This window comes from Electrona antarctica, assembly GCF_951216825.1.
Source record: "Electrona antarctica genome assembly, chromosome: 6".
NCBI classification, from domain to species: domain Eukaryota; kingdom Metazoa; phylum Chordata; class Actinopteri; order Myctophiformes; family Myctophidae; genus Electrona; species Electrona antarctica.
In genome coordinates this window covers 48,246,459-48,271,232 of record NC_136811.1, presented here as the reverse complement: position 1 = coordinate 48,271,232, position 24,774 = coordinate 48,246,459, and the positions used below count along the sequence as shown (strand labels likewise).

Genomic DNA, 24,774 nt, shown 5'->3' with positions numbered 1-24,774 from the left:
GTAAGCTAAGAACGTAACAGTGGAATATATATAATATGGTGTGTGCGTGCGTGCGTGCGTGCACATGCATGTCTGTCAGTCTGTCTCTGTCTTGTGTGCATGCGGACTTCTAAGCCTGGGCTTACGTATGACACGCTCCCCACAGCCATAACATAATGGCTGTGTATGTGCTCATTGGAGCCTACAGAGACTAGTTCCACTGCAGCGCCCTTACAGCTTCTCCAGCCACAGTGTGCTTGACTCCCATCCACACCTTCACTGACATGATGTTTCACTCCCACCCACATCTTTAGGGCTGCAACTATCGTTTATCTTCTTAGCAATTATTGATTACTTACTCGATTAATCAAATGATTGAGAAGCAATCTTTTGATTTTTTCTTATTGGTTTTGAGCATCATTAGATATAGTTTTTGATATTGTTATCAACGAGAGAACTATACTGTAACTGTTGTCAAATGTTGACATCACCTTCTCAGATGATGTTTGACTGCCACCCACACCTTTACAGATGTGAAGGGAAAGACCTGACAAAGAAAGCCTTCCCCTACTGCGTCCAGCAGCATTGTACACCCCGCATTCTTCCCTCTGTAGTTAGCTTGCCCATGCAAAGCTAGCCCCTCCTCAATATTGGCCAGCAACTCTACATCTGACATCAAACCTCAAACCCTTAGATCTTCATATATGGAGCTGACCTGTTCTGACATTCTGATGATCCTTCCCCATCCATCCTTCCTCTTCGATGTGTCCCTTTTGACTGATACCTGTCCATTCAAACTCTAGACGGGCCTGCCCCAAAGTTATTAGTGCAGCCGCGCCCGGCAGAAAACTAGAGTTCTCAACAGGCCCGAAAATTAAGGCCCGGCCCTACCTGTGCCCTCATCAAACCCTGTGCACTCAAGACACTGCCCCCGCTGCCACCCTTAGAGCTTCATATGGAGCTGACCTCTTCTGACATTCCATATGTTGATCAGACCTCATCAAACCCTGTACACTCAAGACACACTCCATGGCCAGTACAGAATTAATTCCATATGTTGATCTGACCCCCCCATGCCAGCTTTAAGGTTGTCTGTTTTCAATTAATGTTAACCCACCCACTCATTCGAAGCTACAGCTCATGTGATTTAGCCTCAAATAGTTGGTAGAGCGGAAACGGAACAGCAGCCTTCATTGTTGGATCTCAGAGGACTCAAGTTGGTACAACTCTAGCTAAGTACTCTCTCTCTCTCTCTCTCTCTCTCTCTCCAGCATAAGATATTTAAGAAGTATTATATTAATACTTAATATTCTAAAAACACAACCTGTGCTCTGTAGTAAACTTTTTGATCGGTGTTTCCAGAGTTCATCGTGAGAGGGGTTGGAATATTCTGTTCAAGTAGAAGCACTGTTAAATCACTTACATTTGAATGTATTGTATGTATGCAGTAGTAGCAAATCAAAAGTTGTCTCAAGACACTCTACATATAGTAGTTGCTGCAAGAGTGAGGTCTAGCCAACACCAACTCGGGATTCCTGGATCGCTGCCCTCCACAATTTCCTATCCAACACCAGGTTCTTGAGCTCTTCAGTGTTGTCAGCCAAGCTGTCTGCGCCTCAGCATGTCTACATAGGTGGTACGCTTCTTTCCCCTCCTGGCTTTGCCCTGGGTTGGCTCCCATAGGGTCAATTTACTTGCCTCAAGTTCTGGGTGCCTGACGCAGTGCCCTGCCAGCCTCATCCTTCTCTCTCTGACTTTGCCCGTGACCTGTGGTAGGCCCGGACAAGGCAGACTTTACATATGGAGCAGCAGGGGCGGAACTACTTTGTACCGGGCCGGGGGGAAGACTGCACGACGGGAAGAAGATTATACATTTACGCAAACAGTTGCTGAGTTTGAGCAGGCGTGCATGCACGAGAGAGGAGTTACAGTATGTGTGTGAGGAGCTGATCAAAGTCACAGATAAAGGGAAAGTGTTATATTTGGCCTATTATTTATGCTATATATTATTGACCGCGTCACAGTCTCACAGTCACAGACATTGCGCAGCAGCACAAAAAATAGGCTACTCATCTTTGTGTTCTGTTTCACCTTATTGCTGAGTGATTCACACAGGGAAAAGCAACAAGGGGTTTAGAAGCGAATAAAGTCCGTTGTGGAGAAAAGGAACTCCACACAACACATGCACTGCACTCCTCACAGAGTGATTAGCCTACTAATGATTGACAGGTACTGCCACTTTGGGAGCGTGGCTGAGGATGTCTGTTGGAGAGTGAGACAGACTCCACGGTGCTTGTCCAGCCGCGCAGTACATTCTCATCAGACATGATATTTTGCTAAAGTGTAGGCTATAGAGCGTCGCAGTCCCGCCTCCTACCCTGGACCAGGAAATGAAACCCAATGCATTATTCTCATAGACATTTCTTAAAGTATTTATTTAAAGACGGTTACACCGCGGACAAAGCCAACTCGAGTCGTGACAACTCATGACAACACAAACAATATTTTGGACCAAACAAATAATTAGAAAGAAGAAAAAAACGGCAGGTTACAAAACTTTTTTTGTTGTTTTTCTTCTTTGTAATTATTTGTTTGGTCCAAAATATTGTTTGTGTTGTCATGAGTTGTCACGACTCGAGTTGGCTTTGTCCGCGGCGTAACCGTCTTTAAATAAATACTTTAAGAAATGTCTATGAGAATAATGCATTGGGTTTCATTTCCTGGTCCAGGGTAGGAGGCGGGCCTGCGACGCTCTATAGGCTATAGCTATAAGCTCTGTATCTGGTTAATTGCGGGAGGATGCGGGATTCGCGGGGGCCCGCTGGTTTTATCTGCCGTGAGTGACTGTGTGAAAAAAATCGTCCATCGATCATCTGACAGCCCGGGCCCCCAGGAGGTCCGGGCCGGGGGGAGACCACACCCCCAACCCCCCCGGTAGCTCCGCCACTGTGGAGCAGGTTGAGACCATATACATTCCCACATGAGCAAGCGGCAGTGTAAGGATAAACTCCCCTTTAACAGGAAGAAACAGTATAATAACATAATCTACAGGAAAGCACAAAACATCTGAGGAAGAAGTCAAGTCAAAATACATTGATGGGAAATGAATGCATAAATGTTACTCGCATATACAGTAGTACGATTAGATTTATTGGTTGAAAACTGCCCAACAACAACATCAACAACAAAAAGACAAACACCAAAACCTGGTATTTGGTAGATCAGTTGCAGCATTAAAAAAGACCTGAACTCCTGGCCGCTAACATTTCAATATGAATCTGTCCCTAATTTATGCTCCGTCGTAGTGGTGGCACAAGCTGACAATAGCTCACAAAGCGTTGCACCGCGACACGCTGTGAGCCTGCATGGGTCGGCTATTTTTGGCGTGACACTGTTGTATGACAGAGTATATGAACCGGGCTTCACACTGAGCGATGCTCTCCAAAGTGGTGAGCATGTTTTCTTTATGAGGAGAGCTTTTCTCAAAAATGTCCTTACGAGGGGAAAAGAGGTTCAAAGCCAACTTAATGTACCCTCCTGATTAGAAGAGCATAACCATAGGCTACACTGTAATCCTTGCCTTTTCTAAAAGTAGAGTAGAGTACAACACTCATTCAAAAATCTACTTAAACCACTTAATCCGTATATTTGACTGGAGTCGCCCCAGGCTGTTTTGACTCTACTCTAAACGTTGTTGAGAATAGCTGATCTACTGTACAACAAGCTTATTGATCACCTATTATTGCAGAATGTTCGCCCCCCAGAAAAATGGGTTTAAGTGGTTAAGCAAAAGAATATATATATATATATATATATATTTGGATGCACAAAAAATGTACTTTAACATATAACTAGAATACTTGTAATTAGTTACTTTCCACCCCTAGCAGTAGTGTTAAGAAGCTGGGATTGGCCATGAATTCTTTTTTTTTTCATAGTCGCTGCTCCTTTTAAATATCATAATCAGGGTGACTGCACGGAACTGTGAATTTTATGTAAATTGCACATAAGCCGATTACCAAGCGAGGCAGTAGCGCTGCAAACATTATTTATTTTATGGACTTCCAATTTTCCCAACCAGATGCGATAAAGGGAGAATAATATTATGTCAGTAATCATCGCTTTGCATTATTATTGTATTATGAAGACATTGCTCATGTCATGCGAGGTAAATACAGCCTCCTGGGACACGCACTGTGCATTCGTCCTCGGCCAGAGATGTATGGAGATGATTTTTGAGATAGATGGTGGGGCTCACACGGCAGTCCCATTATGTTTACGAGGCTTAGAGTACAGTTGTTTTGCCCGTCCTGTACCCTGGGATAAAACAATCTGCATGTTTTCAAATGGTTTACTATCTTTAACCGCATGAATGAACCCTATACTGACCCCATTTTGGGCATGTCAGAATCGTGAAAGATATTGAACAGAACATTTGGCCGAAAATGGAATAACCTTTGGCAATGATTGAAGGATATCTGGAAAAACGTTCTGCAAAATAGAATAACATTTTTGCAAAGCTATAGAAGAATATCTGGTGAAAATGGAAGAACATTCAGTGAACATATAGAGGAACATTTCACATTGCGATGCAATGCTATTTGACATGCAACACAATATCTTCTGTTTTAACCCATTTTGGGCGGGAACCCCTTTTGGTTTGAAAAATAGCAGATCTACAAGCTCATAGCGCGCCACCGAGTGGCGTGCTACGAGCTTGTAGGTCTGCTATTTTTGAAACATCGAAGAACGACTGACATAGAAACATAGCTTTTTCAGAAAACTGTCAGGATGTAGAAGACATTTTTAGAATATGATCTCAGGTCAAAATGGGTTAAGTGATCATTATCTCAGACATCGTTTGGATTTCTTTCTTTGGACCATGTGTGAGCTATCCTTCAGAGACAGAATCAGAAGGTCACCCACCCATAAGGTGCATCCAACGTAATGTGTAGCCTCCTTCATACTGTACGTTGGTGCAATGACATGTCTGACTGTCACATGCTGTGTTGACAGTCTCACTCTTTCCTATACTCTCTTGTCTTCCTTTCATTCAAACTCGGATCCTCTCCTCGTCCTTGACCAGCGGTGCAGACCTTTGTGCTGACGAGAGTGGTTTCTTTTGACAAAGATGACGCCACTTTGATGGCGAGGGCTGGCAGGCCAGCCGGGGTGCTGTGGCGGTGTAAAGGGAGGACGTTGGAATGTGAAGTGCAGAGAGAGATGTAGTCAGTGCACAGCCGTATCGGTTTGGTTAGGGAGTGACGGAGCCAATGGTTAACACACTTAAACCCTATATTGCTGCATAAACTTCTTATCTCCATATTTTAAATGTTTCCCCGTAAATTAGAATAGCAACACAAAAGGAGCAGGAATAGCAGATCTAGAAGCTCAAAATGTGCCGCATCGAGGCACGTTTTGAGCTTTAGGGTCGGTAATGTTTAGCTTTTTTTTTTTTATATATATATCCTGAAAAGTACCAGTTTTGGGAGGTGTCCAACCAACAACAGCAACAATATACAATACTTCCGGTGGTCTATACTTGTCCCACTCCATTTTTCACTCTACATAAAATCTCATCACCAAAGAATGTGCCGATCAATAACACGTCATGGCCCGCATGAGCTTGTATAGCACTGCTATTCTGGCTGAATGCTCCTCTATTATTATGGCATGCCCAGAATAGAGGCTTCATGTGGTTAATGGACAATCCAATTGTATTTTGTACAAAAAAGCAACATCATTCTAGTTTTGCCTCTCAAAACAAGTCCCTTGAGGATGAATTAACATTCCTGCTGCTCCATCCATGCACTCCCATTTCATTGTCATGTATTCTGCAGTCAGTGCCACTCAGCTCCGCTGTATGGTCCGTCCACGCTGAGTGCCTGTCAGATGTACTGTGCGTTGTTTAGTTTTTTAGTTTTAGTTGTTTCCCCCCAATATAAACATGCGCCAGATGCACGTCATTTAATACTGCATGATGGTGTGTCATGTTTTTCTGACGGAATGCAGCCGGTTGGTCTCTGTTTTGGGATGCTGTCCAAACTTCTATTCTAAGTTAAATTGCAGTTAAAGGGCGGCTGTGGCTCAGGAGGTAGAGCAGGTCGTCCAATGATCCATGGGTCGGCGGTTCGAATCCCGGCTCCTCCTGTCTACATGTCGAAGTGGCAAGACACTGAACCTCCCGATGTGCTGGTTGGTACCTTGCATGGCTTCCGCTGCAATCGGTGTATGAATGTGTGTGTGAATGGGTGAATGTAATGCACAATCTATGTAAAGCGCCTTGGATAAAGGCGCTATATAAATGCACCATTTACCATTTACCATTTTAAATTGTAGTCGACATGTTCGAGTGGATCATCAATGTCAGTTTCAGTCAAGAGCCGAGCAATGGCAAAAGAGAAGGGGCGCGACCAATATTTCAGTCTGAGCTCTGAGGAAATTCATTAACTGTATAAATGTAGACATATTCAGTGTATTAATGTAAACTTCATTAATGCAATTTATATGCATATTAGCCATAGGCAGGGAATTGTTTCTGAATGTCGTGCATCGTTACCGGGAGAAACCTTTTACTTGTACCAGTAGATGGACAGGAATCAAGAACAGTACAAAAGAAAAGTGCAGGTGAGAAAAGAAACCCATAAAGCGCTTAAGCATGGTTCTCACTTAAAATAATAAACAAATAGTAAGTTAGACAAATGAATCAAACATAAGGTATGATAAACAGCAAATACAACAACAAATACACTTACAACAACAAATACACACGCAGTTGAATGTGCCAATATATGTAGGCAAGGGGCTCCTAAAAATCCGTTCTGCAAACTACGTCACAAAGGGTGATCGGGCCTTCGCCATCCGAGCACCAAAGCTCTGGAATGAGCTTCCAGAATTAATTCGCCTCACTGACTCCCTCACGTTTTAAATCCCTATTAAAAACCCATTTATTTCAAAAAGCATTCCTATAAATAACTTTTTGTTTTTCCTTGCCTTTTATTGATCTTGTGTTATCTTGATTTGTTTAATGTTTGGGTATTTCTTGTTTATTGCGTTCATTATGTTAGATCATGTCACTTTTGTTTTTGTTTTTCTATTTTTCTATTGTGAATTTTCTTGTTATTCCTGTGCAGCACTTTGTGGCTCATGCCTAGAAAGGTGCTATATAAATAAAGTTATTATTATTATTATTATTATTATTATGTAGGTAGTGGTTAAACCATTTTAGATGCTATAAGCACTACTCAACCCGGGGCCCGCGGGCCGCATGCGGCACGCGCAACATGTCTGTGCGGCCCGCCGGCCCGTCATGGTCAAAAATATTTTTGTTGTGCTTTCAGTGTGGAAAAGTCATTTCTAGCATTTCTAACCACACGATCACGATGCGATCATGCGCTACTGAGCTGTATGTTCTACCTGCTGACAAAAAGTGGGCGTGTTGTTGTCGATTTACAAGTCCACATAAGCACAGCTGCAGCATGCATGCATCCACGATGCGTTGAGCAGAACAGATCGGCTCGCGTTCGGTAAACAACACCGACAAAACAAGTTACGGGCGCGGACAGAAAACAGCATGTTTTGTGCTTTGTGCAAAGAAGATCCTCCTGGCTTGTTTCGGATCAAACTACCGGTATGTGTGTGAAAGTGCCTTCTGAACAATGGGAATTATCAAGTCAAAACAGCGCACCGCTCTCAGTCGCGCATGTCAAAACAGCACAGCGCTCTCAGTCGCGCATGTCAAAACAGCGCAGCGCTCTCAGTCGCGCATGTCAAAACAGCGCAGCGCTCTCAGTCGCGCATGTCAAAACAGCGCAGCGCTCTCAGTCGCGCATGTCAAAACAGCGCAGCGCTCTCAGTCGCGCATGTCAAAACAGCGCAACGCTCTCAGTCGCGCATGTCAAAACAGCGCAACGCTCTCAGTCGCGCATGTCAAAACAGCGCAACGCTCTCAGTCGCGCATGTCAAAACAGCGCAGCGCTCTCAGTCGCGCATGTCAAAACAGCGCAGCGCTCTCAGTCGCGCATGTCAAAACAGCGCAGCGCTCTCAGTCGCGCATGTCAAAACAGCGCAGCGCTCTCAGTCGCGCATGTCAAAACAGCGCAACGCTCTCAGTCGCGCATGTCAAAACAGCGCAGCGCTCTCAGTCGCGCATGTCAAAACAGCGCAGCGCTCTCAGTCGCGCATGTCAAAACAGCGCAGCGCTCTCAGTCGCGCATGTCAAAACAGCGCAGCGCTCTCAGTCGCGCATGTCAAAACAGTGCAGCGCTCTCAGTCGCGCATGTCAAAACAGCGCAGCGCTCTCAGTCGCGCATGTCAAAACAGCGCAGCGCTCTCAGTCGCGCATGTCAAAACAGCGCAACGCTCTCAGTCGCGCATGTCAAAACAGCGCAACGCTCTCAGACACGCATGTCAAAACAGCGCAACGCTCTCAGTCGCGCATGTCAAAACAGCGCAACGCTCTCAGACACGCATGTCAAAACAGCGCAACGCTCTCAGACACGCATGCACCATGCATGCGTGACTGTCTGCACACAGCAGAACCTCCATAAAGTCCATATACGAGCTAGACCACCTGAGTGGCGAAATTGCAGTGTCACATTAACCCATTTTGACCTGAGATCAGATTCTAAACATGTCTTCTATATCTTGACAGTTTTCTGAAAAAGCTATGTTTCTATGTCAGTCGTTCTTCGATTTTTCAAAAATAGCAGACCTACAAGCTCGTAGCGCGCCACTCGGTGCCGCGCTATGAGGTTGTAGATCTGCTATTTTTCAATAGCTAAAGCATAACATAATGCTAACACCAAAAGGGGTTCCCGCCCCAAAATGGGTTAAGTAAGAAATCTCTCCCGCTGTCCCTCTCTCCATCTCTCCCTCTCTCTCTCCATCTTTCTCTCCCCCTCCCTCTCTCGCTCTCTCCCTTCCCATCTCTCTCTCTCTCTCTCTCTCTCTCTCTCTCTCTCTCTCTCTCTCTCTCTCTCTCGTCATGTATAGTTGTGGCGTTTACCGTCCCCGATGTATGTTGTCTCTCTCCTGCCTCCTCTTTAACAGATGTCGCCCAAATCAAACCTGATTTAGCTGAGCTGATTTATAAAACATTTTGGTCTACCTCTGATATTTGTTTTATTTGCAACAGTAATCTGTTCATGTTCTCTTCACATTTTGTGAAGAGAACATTGTGTAACTTAATTTCATTATTAATCAGTCATCCATGTCATGACAATAATTTTGTTCAATGAGGTTTGGCCTTTCCTAGATGGAAATGTAGGCCGTTTTCTGTGTGTTTCCTCAATTTACTACTATTTACTGACTACTCATAGTGCTGTTAGAAAACCACTGATTAAAAAACGAATATACTGTAGGACCAACATTATTTGGGCTTGCGGCCCTTGGACATTTGGTATTTAGCTGAGTGGCCCCTGAGCCATCTTAAGTTGAGTAGCCCTTAATACATGTCACGACGCCTGGGCCCGGAGCCGGAGTCGGAATTGTTAAAGGACCACTTCACCACTTTTCAACCTATCTTCATATACTAGGTCCTCACTAATAATCATGAAAAAATGGCACGATTTTTTTCCTACTCAGTCTGTGTCTCATAGGACGGCTGTGGGCAGTTTAGAAACCGTCTTCCAGTGACATCATCATTAGGCAGATTTTTTTTGAAACAAGATTTTTTAACAAAAATATTTAGATTTTCATTATCGTAAGAACGATGGCTTCCATTTTCGCATTGGAACTTTTCAGGACTAGAAAGCCTGCAGTTGGTGGTGTCACTGGAAAACGGTTTCTGAACTGCCCACAGCCCTCCTATGAGACACAGACCGAGTAGAAAAAAATTGCACCATTTTTTCATGATTATTAGTGAGGACCTATTATATGAAGTTAGGTTGAAAAGTGGTGAAGTGGTCCTTTAACGCTGAGAATCGACAATCAATGCTTCCCAAGCATTATCAATTTCCTTTTATCTATGTCACCATGTTTCTCGTTGCAATTCAACGACATTGCTGAAAAGGAAAAGATAAGGATCAGGATTCATTGTAATTGAACATGGTCGAAAAGGCGGCCATGCATCCCATTACATGTCTACCCTACATTTCTCAGAGATAGTAAAACTGTTGAAAACCTGAATATGCCTATACTCTTTTTCCACACTGAAACTTGATCAATAATCACGAATATCAAGAATCGCTAACGGGCCTGTCATTATAGTAGGCCTATAAATACGATCGTATCAGTTCCCAACTTCCCATCCCTATCAGACGTGAAGCCACACAGGTGTCAGGTGAGGTCTTACAATGGCACAGTGATTGATTGATTACAGCTAATAGTGGAAATTAAATACTTGGTTTTAAAATAGTTGTGTGGATTATTCTCCAATCAATGTATAATAAATGGTAAATGGTGCATTTATATAGCGCCTTTATCCAAGGCGCTTTACATAGATTGTGCATCAATTCACCCATTCACACACACATTCATACACCGATGGCGGAAGAAACCATGCAAGGCACTAGCCAGCACATCGGGAGCAATTTGGGGTTCAGTGTCTTGCTCAAGGACACTTCGACACTAACTCTGGGGGAGCCCGGGTTTGAACAGGCAACCTTGCGGTTACCCAGCCACTCTACCCCTGAACCACCCATAATGTATTAGCTTCAGCAGAGAGGCATATGGTTTAATAAAATAATTGCGATTAACAATGTTATCGCTTGAAACTGTTAAAATGGCACTTTTGTTAACATCCCTATTCTTTGGGGAATGTTTGCCAAAAACAGCAGGCACATATAGAGGCAATGCTACACATTCTTAGCACCATCTCTCTACTAGTACACACATAACACTGCTCAGCACCATCTCTCTACTAGTACACACACAACACTGCTCAGCACCATCTCTCTACTAGTACACACATAACACTGCTCAGCACCATCTCTCTACTAGTACACACATAACACTGCTCAGCACCATCTCTCTACTAGTACACACATAACACTGCTCAGCACCATCTCTCTACTAGTACACACATAACACTGCTCAGCACCATCTCTCTACTAGTACACACATAACACTGCTCAGCACCATCTCTCTACTAGTACACACATAACACTGCTCAGCACCATCTCTCTACTAGTACACATAACACTGCTCAGCACCATCTCTCTACTAGTACACACATAACACTGCTCAGCACCATCTCTCTACTAGTACACACATAACACTGCTCAGCACCATCTCTATACTAGTACACACATAACACTGCTCAGCACCATCTCTCTACTAGTACACACATAACACTGCTCAGCACCATCTCTCTACTAGTACACACATAACACTGCTCAGCACCATCTCTCTACTAGTACACACATAACACTGCTCAGCACCATCTCTCTACTAGTACACACATAACACTGCTCAGCACCATCTCTCTACTAGTACACACATAACACTGCTCAGCACCATCTCTCTACTAGTACACATAACACTGCTCAGCACCATCTCTCTACTAGTACACACATAACACTGCTCAGCACCATCTCTCTACTAGTACACACATAACACTGCTCAGGCTCTTAGCACCATCTCTCTACTAGTACACACATAACACTGCTCAGGCTCTTAGCACCATCTCTCTACTAGTACACACATAACACTGCTCAGCACCATCTCTCTACTAGTACACACATAACACTGCTCAGGCTCTTAGCACCATCTCTCTACTAGTACACACATAACACTGCTCAGCACCATCTCTCTACTAGTACACACATAACACTGCTCAGGCTCTTAGCACCATCTCTCTACTAGTACACACATAACACTGCTCAGCACCATCTCTCTACTAGTACACACATAACACTGCTCAGGCTCTTAGCACCATCTCTCTACTAGTACACACAACACTGCTCAGGCTGTCACTATTGCCACCTTCTTGCTGCGTGTGCACATCTACAGCACATGCATAGTCATGGTATTAAAGAAGAATATGTCCCAACAGAATGTTAACACAAAATCTACACATCCTTGAATGAATGTCAATGCCACGCAAGAAGCGGCGGGTGGGCCGACAGGGGAAGTGTGCTGGCACAGAAAGCCCAAGAACAGTGACGTACCATCACTGTCAAACTGGCAGACCTGACAGACTCTGGAGCAGCAAAAACAAAAAAAGTCAGACGGAGATAACGTTTGTGACGATGCAAACCGTCACAAAAAGTATTTGGAAAGGGACAAAAAACACAGATAGACTGTTACAAACTGTCTGTCATAACGCTTCTGAGTCTGTGGGAGATTCTATCCTCTCCCATTCACAAAGCGCACATTCTGTGAGAGATTAAGGCACTGGTGATAACAGCAGTTCTCTCTCTCTCTCTCTCTCTCTCTCTCTCTCTCTCTCTCTGTCTGCTAGTCTTACTCCATCCTCTCGGCCTTCCCTTACACTGGGAAAATTCCAGTCCCACAAATACTGCAACACATCCCTTTGTCATGCTAAGTCCCTTTTGTTCCCTCTCTATCTTATTTATTTTTTCCTGTTCTTCCTAAATAACGGCAGCTCTGGGATGAGAGAAGGCGTCAGAGAGAGAGAGAGAGAGAAAGATAAAGGTTGAGAGAGAGAGAGAGAGAGAGAGAGAGAGAGAGAGAGAGAGAGAGAGAGAGAGAAGGGAGGGAGTATATAGAAAGAGAGAGATACTAGGCTCTGTCAGACGGAGAGGAAGCAGAGAGAGGAAGAGGGTGGCAGAGAAAGTTTATAAGGCGTAGTTTGGGGAGGAAATGTGTGCGAGAAGCCGGGGAATCTGTGGTGGCCAGCTGCAAGAGAGGAGATAGCGGAGGAAGGCTTTTAATTCTCAATCCCCACAGAGCCTTTGAAAATTACCAATCTTCTTATCACAGACGCAGGGCTGCTTATGCAAATTGTTGTGGAGTGGAACGTTTAAACGGAAAATTACTCGACAGCAGTTTCTTTTTTTCCCCCTCTACTCTCTCTCTCTTTCTCTCTCCCACCAGCCCCCCCCCCCCAACCCACCTCCCTCTCTCTCTCTCTCTCTCTCTCTCTCTCTCTCTCTCTCTCTCTCTCTCTCTCTCTCTCTCTCTCCACATAGAAAGCCTGTTTTGAGTCTCTGATAAGAAGATGAATTGCTCTCTCTGCGCTTTGAAGCGCGTCAGGATTTAAAGACTCCAGTCCCAGCGCCGGTCTAGCGGCGGCGTTCTAAACGCCTTTGTGGCGGAAAAATGGGTCTGAGAAAAAAGAGAGGGAGAGAGAGAGAGGAGAGGGAAAAGCATTTGAAAAAAACAACAACAACAACACAGATTCTGTGCTCTCTTCTGTGAGCCGAAACATCATTGCTGCCGGAGGAGACTCACTCACACACTGTTTACTATAATATTTATTTATTTTTCTGCTAGAACCTTTCTTTTTTATTCATGAATCCCCCCCCCCCCCCCCCCCTCCCTTCAAACGGAGCAAATAATTGACATGGAAGAATAAAATGCATGCGTGCCGTGTGCAAAGGAAAACATCTTAAGCATTTGAAGTCCATATTCTACCACTGGAGGTATTAGAATTGACGCGTGTGAATAAATGATGCAAACCCTCCTCAATAGAGAATGGCATTTAAAAATGTACACTCAACTCGAGGGGCTTGAGAAATTTGTATTCTCTGATTGAGAGCACTTCCGTTCTTCCTTTCATCATTTTCTATGGTACGCGCACGTCGGCAATGAAAATGTCTTACTTGACACGTATCATTTAGTCGAACAAATTTCGCAGTTAAAAAAAAAAAAAAGAATAACCAAAAAGTAGTGATTTACGTGGCTTAATGTTAGCCATCATTCATTAATGCTCCGAATATTTCAAGTGATGAAATGATTATGCCATCACTGTTTTATAACCCGCAGGTCTTTAGTTGGCAAATTAATTTTAATAATAATCTCTGCTGAGCATTACTTTTCCTGTCAGCAATCATTTTAAAAGATAAGGTATCTTTTTTTTGTGTTTTTTTTTTAAAGCGATATGTCAGAAAGCAATTCTTCATTTCTTCCTTAATGGGAATTCCTTGGTTGCCTTGGGCTTGTGAACTGGAATAAAGTGCTTATCATCAATAACCGCTGCACGCCCACGGTGTGTTAAAATACCATAAGAGATCAGACCCCTGATTATAACCTCTGCTTTTACTGGTTATAACCAAGCATTCCCAAACTTTTACATGCCAAGGACCCCCAAAAAGCCATAACCATTACCCTCTGTCCCCAAAACTTGTGGGAAAAGGGGGGAGCATAAATGATCTACAAGCTCCCAACATCTCCTGGTGATGTGTGAACTTAGATGTGTTATGTTTGCTATTTTTAAAATGTTGGTCAAATTTGGAAAAATGGTGGCCCCCACTTTGAAAAGCTGTGGGTTATAGGGGATTCATAGATTATATATTTATGTTCTGTTATAACAATATATTTGCACAAAACAAATGATTGCACATTTTTGGTCAAAAGGATGATATCTCTGCTGTCGGGAGTAAACCTCATAACTGTGTTGTTTTGAAAATATTGAACCAATGGAAAGTAGTAAAAAGTGCTTTGGACAAAACCTCTTAACTCCATTTGACCCTCAAAATGTCTGCTAAAGCAACTAACTCCACCACCTCTCATGGAAGTAATTGACAATATATAAAGTTACAACACCAACTTTGATGAAGCTGTGTTGCTTTGTTTTAAAAATAAAAGGTTTTCCTAATTTCCTGAAAAATGTATATTTTGGAGTTATGAGGTTTCCTCCCGACAGCAACGATATATTATTTGATGTCCGCCTACCTCCTCTTATATCTGTGCTTTATCCTTGCAGAGGCAGCTCAGGAAGAGGAAGTGCTACCTGCTTGCGGGCGGAGTCTTCATCCTAATCCTCATCGTCATCATCATCGCTGCCTCTGTAAGAAAATGAGAATAAGCAAAGCGTATGGTAAGACCCTTCATCATCTGCTCCTCAGACTGTTACAGATTGCACTGAAAAAAGGAGCCTGAGCGACCCCAAGTTTGGTATTCATTAGGCCACGGACCTCCATAACTTGAATGGACCCGTTACGAGTCCATTAACTCGGTTCCATCTACACACTGTCAGAGTTACAGACCTGTTAAAGTCCTCTTGGGTCCTATTTCCTAACTATCAATCATTTAGCCGGGGTCCCCTTGGATCCTCTCGAAGACCCCTGGGGGTCCTCGGACCCCACTTTGAGAACCAATGGTCTAGGACCTAGACCATTGGTTCTCAAAGTGGGGTCCGATTGTTGGAGAGTCCTAGACTCTAGGACTCTCCAACAATTGGGATTGTCATCGGTCTTAAACATTATCTGTCACGGGTCGGGCTCTAATTGAAAACGTTGGATGCAGTGATCACAGTAGATCTGGGAGGAGATGGCCACACATCTTTCAAACGCCTAATCTTACACCTTAATCTTATCTAATCTTGCTCCGAGCCAGCAGCATTCTACCTCCCAGGCTGGACTGGAGAGTGATAATGTAGTCCAACAGCCAACAGGCTTTTTTTGGTTCAAAGTGGGAATTACATATAGTTATATAAGGGTATATAGTTTATTATTATTATTATTATTATTATTATTATTATTATTATTATTATTATTATTATTATTATTATTATTATTATTATTACCCTTATTATTATTATTATTATTATTATTGGCCTAAAATATTTTCTATACATACAATACATTCATGAATCCACCATCAGCATTGAGCAATTTCTTTATAGGGGGTTATATGTGACCATATACCTCTGTATAGTGTATTACAAAAAATATATATCTTGGGCTCATTGCGCTTATTATTATTATCATTATTTATTTATTTTTAAGATTTGTTTGGAAATGGGCTCTTTTCACGTTTTCCTTGAAGGCCTCTGATGTTGGTGGCAGAGAGCAGAGCTTTGGTAATTTAGATTTAGTTGTCTTAATCCCTTGTCTTTTCCATCCATATCTTCACCATAGCACCAGCCATTGAGGTAACATCATCAATGCCATAGAGCGTCGCAGTCCCGCCCCCTTTCAGAACGACAAGTGGCCCAGGAAATAATTCCCCTTTCATAGGCTTTTCAAAAAGTATTTATTTAATGACGTTTACACCGTGGACAAAGCCAACTCGGCTCTTGACAAATCATGACAATAAACACAATGTTTTGGGCAGATCAAATAATTAGAAAGAAGAAAAAAACGGCAGGGTACAACACTTTTTGTTTTGTTTGGCGGGACTGCGACGCTCTATAGCAAGCACAAATGAATTATGATGTTTCTTACAACTCAATTCAAGAGGACCACACTTTTAAAAACAACAATTCCGGTTCCGGACAATTCCATGGTGAATTGGAACTCCAGTCACAGCATGAACTGGTAATAGTTGATCAACAGCAGACATGCCTGTTACATATCCACGTAGTGCCTTGTATAAGGCTGTCACAGAGCGCTTCCACTTTTCACTGTCAGCTGGTGCAGTCCTCGCTTCAGACCATGATTTGAAATCAACAGCAGACATAGAAGCAGGATGAAAGATCAATGATTTCCATCCTCCTTCTATGACTGCTGTTGAAGCTGTCATATCCCAAGCAACAAAATACAATTTGTTCTTGTATTGATGATACCTCAATGGCCGGTGCTACGGTGGTGAAGGCATGGGCGGCAAAGACGGGGAGAAAGACACAATCTAAAATGACAAGATGGCCTTCAAGAAAAACGTGAAGAGAGCCCATTTTCAATGTAGCTGGGTCTGAATTCATTAAAATCGTGCACTTGGTGACACGTTTGGTGACATTTTTGGTATGGTGGTAGGTATGGTTATAAGGTTTTCGAAAACCATCGCAAACGAGTTGGGAGCGCCCCCTAGTGGTCCGTTTGCAATGAATCTAATATTAAATGGGTCAGTATATGGTTATAAATCAAAATAATTGATAAAAGAGATTTTCCAATGGATTCTATTAGTATTGGGTGTGCTAAATAATATACTAAAAAATTAGGAAAAAATAACTTCTGGAAAGGCATCATTTTCAAGATGGCGTCCACGATGGCTGCCGGGAGCTTAAAATGCCTATAAACTGGGATTTAACAATTATGCACTTGGTGACAAGTTCTTGATTTTTGGTATGGTGTTAGGGATGGGCATAAGGTTTTCAAAAACCATCGCAAACGAGTTGGGCTCGCCCCCTAGTGGTCCGTTTGCAATTAATCTAATATTAAATGGGCCAGTATATGGTTAAAAACCATAATAATGGATAAAAGAAAAAAATCAATGGATTCTATTAGTATTGGGTGTGCTAAATAACATACTAAAAATGTAGGAAAAAACTTCTGGAAAGGCATCATTTTCAAGATTGCGTCCACAATAGCTGCAAAATGCCTATAAAGCTTGGATTTAATATGTACAAAATAATAATAATAATTGATAAAATAGATTTTCCAATGGATTCCATTAGTATTGGGTATGCTAAATAACATATAAACCTTTTGGGTGAAAATAACTTCTGGAAACGAATCATTTTCAAGATGGCGTCCACGGTGGCCTCAGTAAGCTTAAAATGCCTATAAACTGGGATTGAATACATAAAAAATCATAACAATTATGCACTTGGTGACAAGTTTTAGATTTTTGGCATGGTGTTAGGTATGGGCATGAGGTTTTCAAAAACCATCGCAAACGAGTTGGGCTCGCCCCCTAGTGGTCTGTTTGCAATGAATCCAATGTTAAATAGGCCAGCATTGGATTCATTGCAAAAAGACCACTAGGGGGCGAGCCCAACTTGTTTGCGATGGTTTTTGAAAACCTTATACCCATACCTAACATCATGCCAAAAATCTAAAACTTGTCACCAAGTGCACGATCTTGTTGATTTTGGACGAATTCAGACCCAGCTAATGTGCCATCTGGAGAAGAGCTCTTCATGAGCCACACAATGCTGATCCACTGAGTATGGGTTGGAGAGGAATAACGGAACTCAAGTCCCTCCGGTCAGTCACATTACCATTTACCAGACACCCTGCTATCATGAAGATAGTGTGTTGTGCAGCAGAAACCCCATGTAAAAGTTGTGGATCAGCCAACCTGGCTTGTGTTTTGCAAATGTCAAGGGAGATCTGTTTGCAACAATGAGAAAACAAAGCAACTCCAAGGCGAATATTTTGAGGGGGAAGAAGTTGATACACGTTTATTCTCATTTGGCATGTTCGATGACCTAAAAAAACACCTTTACAATTACAGTAATTGCATACGACTCGGTCCTGTTGAACGTTTATATGCCATTCATTATCTAATTATGCAAATTTCTCTAAACAAAAGTAACATTAACTTTTTATTTAACAGTTTTATATTTCATACACTAGGCGGCAGGCCCATGGATTACATTTGAATAATACAAGTTTAGAAAACTACATTTCTGATTCCAAGAAATGTATTTTTTGCTCAATGGTAACAGCCGTAGCAAGTGGAAATTTCCCACTCCACTAATGCAGCTCTGACCAATGACTCACAGTGAGTCACCAATGAGTGGGACATAATCACAATCCTTTGAATGGCCCGGTTTCCCAAAGGACACATGGTGTAAGGGGTAATGGTGTAGCTGCTACACCATACACCACCATGGAAAATCGAAAATTAAGAGTTTACATGGTACGTAGTACATGCATACACCTTCCTAATGATTATATCTGGTTTCAGTATTTATTTATGGTGTATTGTCTCTATTATTAAGGTTATTGTAGCAGTCAATTTATATTGGGGGTCGGGAGGGGGCGGGGCGGGGGTCTCGAGACATTGCCAAAGCATTTCCGGGAGTCCCCGGCCAAAAACGTTGAGAACCCCTGGTGTAGCACATGCTCAGATGCCCTCTAGGCCGCACACAGAAGCCTGTGAACATAGACATTCCGTGCATAGATGTGCCACGCAATGGTAGGCCTCAGGCTTGAGGCCTCATGGTATGGTAGGCCGCAGGCCTCAGGTCTACCATTCTGAAATTTAATTTAATAATATTTGGACTGCTGGACAGCTGACAGCATGCTCTTTACTCTTAAAAAAAAGAAAAAAATATATATATTTTTTTTAAGAGTAAAGAGAGCCTACTGTCAGCTGTCCAGCAGTCCAAATATTATTCAATTAAATTTCAGAATGGTAGACCTGAGGCCTACCATTGCCCGTTGCCCAGGTGGAGCCTGCAGAACCATTGCGGCTCAAGAATCCACCACTCCTGAATTAAGTGTCTGGTGCTGGGAGTCTGGTGCAACGCACAGGTACTCCTGGTGAGAGCAGGAGTGGACCTGGTGAGACGTAGGAGGGGCCCGGACAGGAGGCAACCCACAGAGCCTAGTCCCTCCACATGCCAGAATTGTACCTCTCAGTCCCGGCATAGTAGTTCCGGAGTGGTTCCAACGGATTGTGTGGCCCTGGTCTTTCCCTAGTGGGTCTGATCGAGGGTAGCTACTGGGACATAAGTCGGGACTTGATCACCCCGGCTGGGTCATCTGAGTGAGGGGTATGATGTTCGCGAGACCCGAAACCCTGATGACCTTGGGATACATCACTGAGGATACGTCCCAGTTGCATCCATGCGATGTATTTTCGTTCAGTGAATTAATACGGCAGAAATGTTCTCTTACAATATCGCTTTTAACTATAATATGAACCCTAGCATTTTCTAGGGGGCAAACATTCTGTGAAAATATATTGTAGTATTGTGATGCATTGTGAATTTGTAGATCACCTATTTTCAGCAAGCGATACATTGGTGTAGACTGTAGAGGAAAAACACATGGGGAACTATAGGGTTTAAAAATGTATTCAGACCTGAGGCCGATTCTACAAGTGTCTTTTTGTTTTCTTTCCTTTTTTCTAAACAGTTTTCTGAAAAAAAATCAGTGGTGCCCATATATATATATATATATATATATATATATATATATATATATATATACACTGTATACTGTATATATTCAAATGATTTGCACAAATTGTCACACTTTTCCAAAAGATCTACAAACTTGCACAACACACTTGTATATATGCTATTTTTGAATAGCCAAAGAAATCTAAAATGGCAAATGGTTTTAGTGGATTAATAGGATGGCTGGACGTACCGACAGACACTTTTCTGAAGATGGATTTTAGATGTGCTATACTTTTTTTTATCAACTAAGTCAAACATTTCTATGTTCTGCCTCTATACAGAATAATGTCTAGCTGTCTGTTGAAGCTGCTATGAAGCTAAAGAAAGTGGCTTGCTTTCTTATCAGCTGTCACTTCAGTTGATGACGGAGAGAAATTCACAGAGAAATAAGTCATTTGCACTCTGCATCGCCGAAACCCAGAAATGATTTCGCGCTGGTCAAACTCATACATGTAGATAAGAACTATCTGAAGTTAAACATTAAAAAGCAGATTACTTGGCATTCAATACTTATCGATCATAACCTACTCTCTGCCAGGTGGGAGGAAATTGGAAAACTTGTGGAATAAAGCATTCTGTTCATAAAAAGAGCGAGCCAAATCGATGTTCTCTCGTCTCCACATGTCTGATTACTCCTTTTGATTGGAGCTGAAAAAGCATTGAGGCCAAGTTGATTCTATACTGCATTCCACAGGTGGTCTTCATTGAGGAGACGAGACATCACTGATTATCTCAGCAAGAGAGTCTTGTCTGCACAAAGAATGGGGTATTGTGGAAAATGTTCCCCCAAGCTGTGTCCGTAAACTCTTGACTATTCACATTTTTTCAAAGGAAAAGAAAACATTGACCTTTGCATACATACATTTTAATAGGAAACTGCTCATGCTTATTGATCAATTTTCGCGAGAGCGCAAGTGCATTTTCCGGCAGCGGCGCTAGCTGTGGCGTCGCCGCCAACTGCCAATAACAGCCATGCACGGCAGTGTTTACGCATTAGTCCGACACCCTACCATATAAACGTTGCAGGATCGTCAGGGGGTATTCAGTAGCACAGCAGATGCATCCATAAGCCTTTGTTTTGCTCTTTGTTTGGAACAGAGACCGTCCAACCTGGGCTTGAGCAGGTTTTTGTCTGAGGTCTGCACAAACATCAACATATATTTTGTTTCCCTGTGCTTTTCTTTTACCACAGCATGAAACATTACCTTCATATATTCAAATTGGCTTAAGGCACCACAGCCACATCACTCTGACTCACAGACTCAAACACAACCATAAACAAACCCGAATGCCCATCTCCAGAGATCTCCATAATTATGTGGGCACAAAAGGGACACAGACAGATGGGTACAAAAGGGTACTCTGACAAATCCGCTGACACTGTGACTCAGACATACCGGTCGGTCGGATCAGTGGTGCGATGTAGGTGTGAGGGCCACCTCAACCTCTAGTTTTATTATAATAGCAGTTGAATAAGTGGTAGTATTTAAATTATTTCACCACCAGAAATCGCATGGAAGATGAAAATGTTTGAAATGTTTTTTATATTTGCCTATAATAACATTAAAATCTTAAATAGAGACACCAGAGTTAATGTGGATTATAAGACAAAAATAATACTGAGCTTTTTACTTTTTACATATCTATTAAAGCCATCATTCATTTATTCTCCGCCATATATATTTCAAGCGATTAAATGATTATGCGATTGTTGTCTTATAACCGCACAGGTCCTTGAAGCGAAAATGTACTTTTCAATCAATCTTCAACAAACTAGAAACTCACTTTTCAAGACATAAAATGGACACACACACACACACACACACACACACACACACACACACACACACACACACACACACACACACACACACACACACACACACACACACACACAAAGAGTGAAAGAGAGAGGGAGGAGGAGACAGAGCAGAGCCAGAGAGGAGAATAGCAAAGTGCCATACATCAGTTTAATGAGAGTGACGATGACAGGAATAACTGGGGAGCCGCTTCTGCTCTCAAATCAATAGGCTGGCTCTTTATTGTGCACTAAATAACGCAGTAACTGCACCCTGACACTTATTCCACCCGAATTATGTTACCGGCGCCACCCTCACATCTTGTTTACAGAGTAATTTGGAGAGTGAGATTTCTCAATATGCATGTCAGTGCCATGTGCAAACGGCACTCTGTCTTTTCTGTGTTTAAGGGAGCCACTAAATGCTGCCATGCCGAACAGGTAGCGGTGGAAAAAGTACTATTTTGTTTTTGTAAAAATATCATACTGCAATGTAGAAATTCGAATGGGAATAGGAATCCAATATTTACTTGAGTAAAAGTACAAAAGTATTGGTATAAGAATCCCAAAAGTAGGAAGTGCTCATTATACAGAATGTCCCATTTCACAAGTTTTCAAATGCATAAAATATACAAAAATCATCAGCTTGTAGATCAACTATTTTCAAATGGCCAAAATATACCGGTATATGGGGCTGAAGTGGTTCATGTATGTTTGGTACTAATAACTAGTTTTCAAATAATCGTAGTAAAATGGTAAATGGTGCATTTATATAGCACCATTATCCAAGGCGCTTTACATAGATTGTGCATTACATTCACCCATTCACACACACATTCATACACCGATTGCGGCGGAAGCCATGCAAGGTACCAACCAGCACATCGGGAGCAATTTGGGGTTCAGTTTCTTGCCCAAGGACACTTCGACATGTAGACAGGAGGAGCTGGGATTCGAACCGCCGACCCATGGATCATTGGACGACCTGCTCTACCTCCTGAGCCACAGTCGTAGTGGAGTAAACATACAATATCTGCCTCTGAGATGTTTATGTACTGTACTGTAGGCCTAGTGGAGTAGAAGTACTGAACATTGGAAATACAATTGTACCAAAAATTGTGCTTATCACTAATTATGCTAATGCAGTGTATACACGTCTTTAGAATCAAAACCATAGGGTGCCTTGGACGTGTATAGGTGTATTTAGGTATTTTATTGATATCAAACCATTTTATGAAAATCTTTTTTTTATTTCTTTGCCTTTTTGCCTTTCCAGCCTTTCGCGCATCTCCTTATGTTTCGCGCATGCACACTGCCGTTCACTTCCTTGTTTACGGGCTGACTAAATCTACGACGACCAAAAGGGCAATGTTCTGTCTTCATCTCTGACTTCAGGAAGCATCACGTTTGGAATATAAACACTTCTAGAGAGACCTTAGATGTGACAGCGTTAAGTAGTAATGGAAGATTATACCTCACGGTTTTGGGGAGAAATGGAAGGTGGGGCTTTTCACAAAATCTTCAAGTACAGTACTTGAATAAATTTACTTATAGTTACTTTACATCACTGCGACAGCTGATGTAAGACACTGGTAAAGTAAAAAATAAAATACTGACAGTGTCACTGTCATAATGGCTAACTGACCGCTGCAAGTCACTTGTGTTCAGATAAGAGGTCGTATTGTTCTCAGAACAGGCTATTACGCTGTCTCTGATTGGCCAATCTCTAAGGCCACTGGATAATCAGGTTGTTCTCGCCCAGTAATGAGTGTAGCGGTGTTGCAGAGTTTTCTCTTGAAATAGAGTGATAATGATATATTCCATTAATGATATAGATCAGAGGTCGCTGCTTTACTGCAGTGTCCACTAACATAAAGGCGCCGGTGATTGGGATCAGATGGGCTTTTTTATGCATGACTGCCCACAGAGGATTACAGACACCTCCACAACAGCTCAGTACTGAAGAGAGCTACAGTACAGTATATGCCCTCAACGAGAGAGAGAGAGAGAGAGAGAGAGAGAAACAAGATGGCGTTGTGTTGTGCTATTCTACAGTACCTATCTGTCTGTTTTTTTTGTTTTTTACATTGTAGCATTTCTCTTTTTTTTTTTTTTTTTTTTACATTATAGAAAATATACAGTAGTAATGTGTGCATTTTATTGTGGTATTCACATGCACCGAAACATTATTAAAAATCAAAGATAAAAATGTTGGCAATACATTATTGGAACTTTTTTACTTTAATACAGCTAGCAGCAGCATTGCAGGCAGTTAAATGCTTGCACTGCAAGCATAAAGTGTGATCAAAGTAAACCAGGACATGCCAGGTAAAGGACCAAAAAAGTAAAGTGAAAGTTTTTATAGTTCTGTTTTTAACAGTCACCATAAATGTAACCATTTATTGCAACAAATACAATACAGCAATACAGATATGCTTGGTGCTGATGGCTGTGCACTTATAGGCCTGAGGCCTTCTAAATCACTAGTTCTCAAACTTGTTGTGCCAAGGACCCCCAAATAGTATGTGGCCACTGACCCCATCTGGAAATGTTTTGCTCAAAGTGCAGCACACAGTGCCGTGCTGTGAGCTTGTATACTGTATATCTGCTATTTTTGAGAACCACTGTTCTAAACCACTACAAGAACAGTAGCCTCCCCCTGGTCAGTCGGGGTGCCTATATGGATGGGGAAAGTATCTGTTTGGAATAACGTGTTCCTTCCACGGGCTACGTCCAACCGTAGGGGAAACTCCCCCTGTCAGGTGATATGAAGCGGCCTGCATGCTCACTCCTCATGCATTGAAGGAAGCATGAGCTCAGTTCAGGGCTCTCCCCAGGTTGGCAGAGGGAGAGTAGTGCCCAGGATTACAGGTGATACAAATGCCTTACAAAATTGTGGGATCGAATTTAGGGGACAAAAAAAGAACAGTGATTTCCTAAGAATTTCCTAAAAATTCCCTCAAAAACACATGTTGCTACAAGAGAGAGAGAGAGAGAGAGAGAGAGAGAGAGAGAGAGAGACAGAGAGAGAGAGAGAGAGAGAGAGAGAGAGAGAGAGAGAGAGAGAGACAGAGAG

General features: G+C 42.4%; 1 protein-coding gene across 1 annotated transcript in view; it reads left to right on the top strand.

Annotated features, from left to right (window-relative positions):
• The window catches only part of tsnare1 (T-SNARE Domain Containing 1), a 169,776-nt gene that overhangs the window by 128,754 nt on the left and 16,248 nt on the right, over positions 1 to 24,774 (top strand). Inside the window, exon 11 of the mRNA XM_079504227.1 lies at positions 14,810 to 14,923. Coding sequence (XP_079360353.1) covers positions 14,810 to 14,905 — 96 coding nt within the window. The 3' untranslated portion in view covers positions 14,906 to 14,923. The remainder of the gene's footprint in view (positions 1 to 14,809; positions 14,924 to 24,774) is intronic.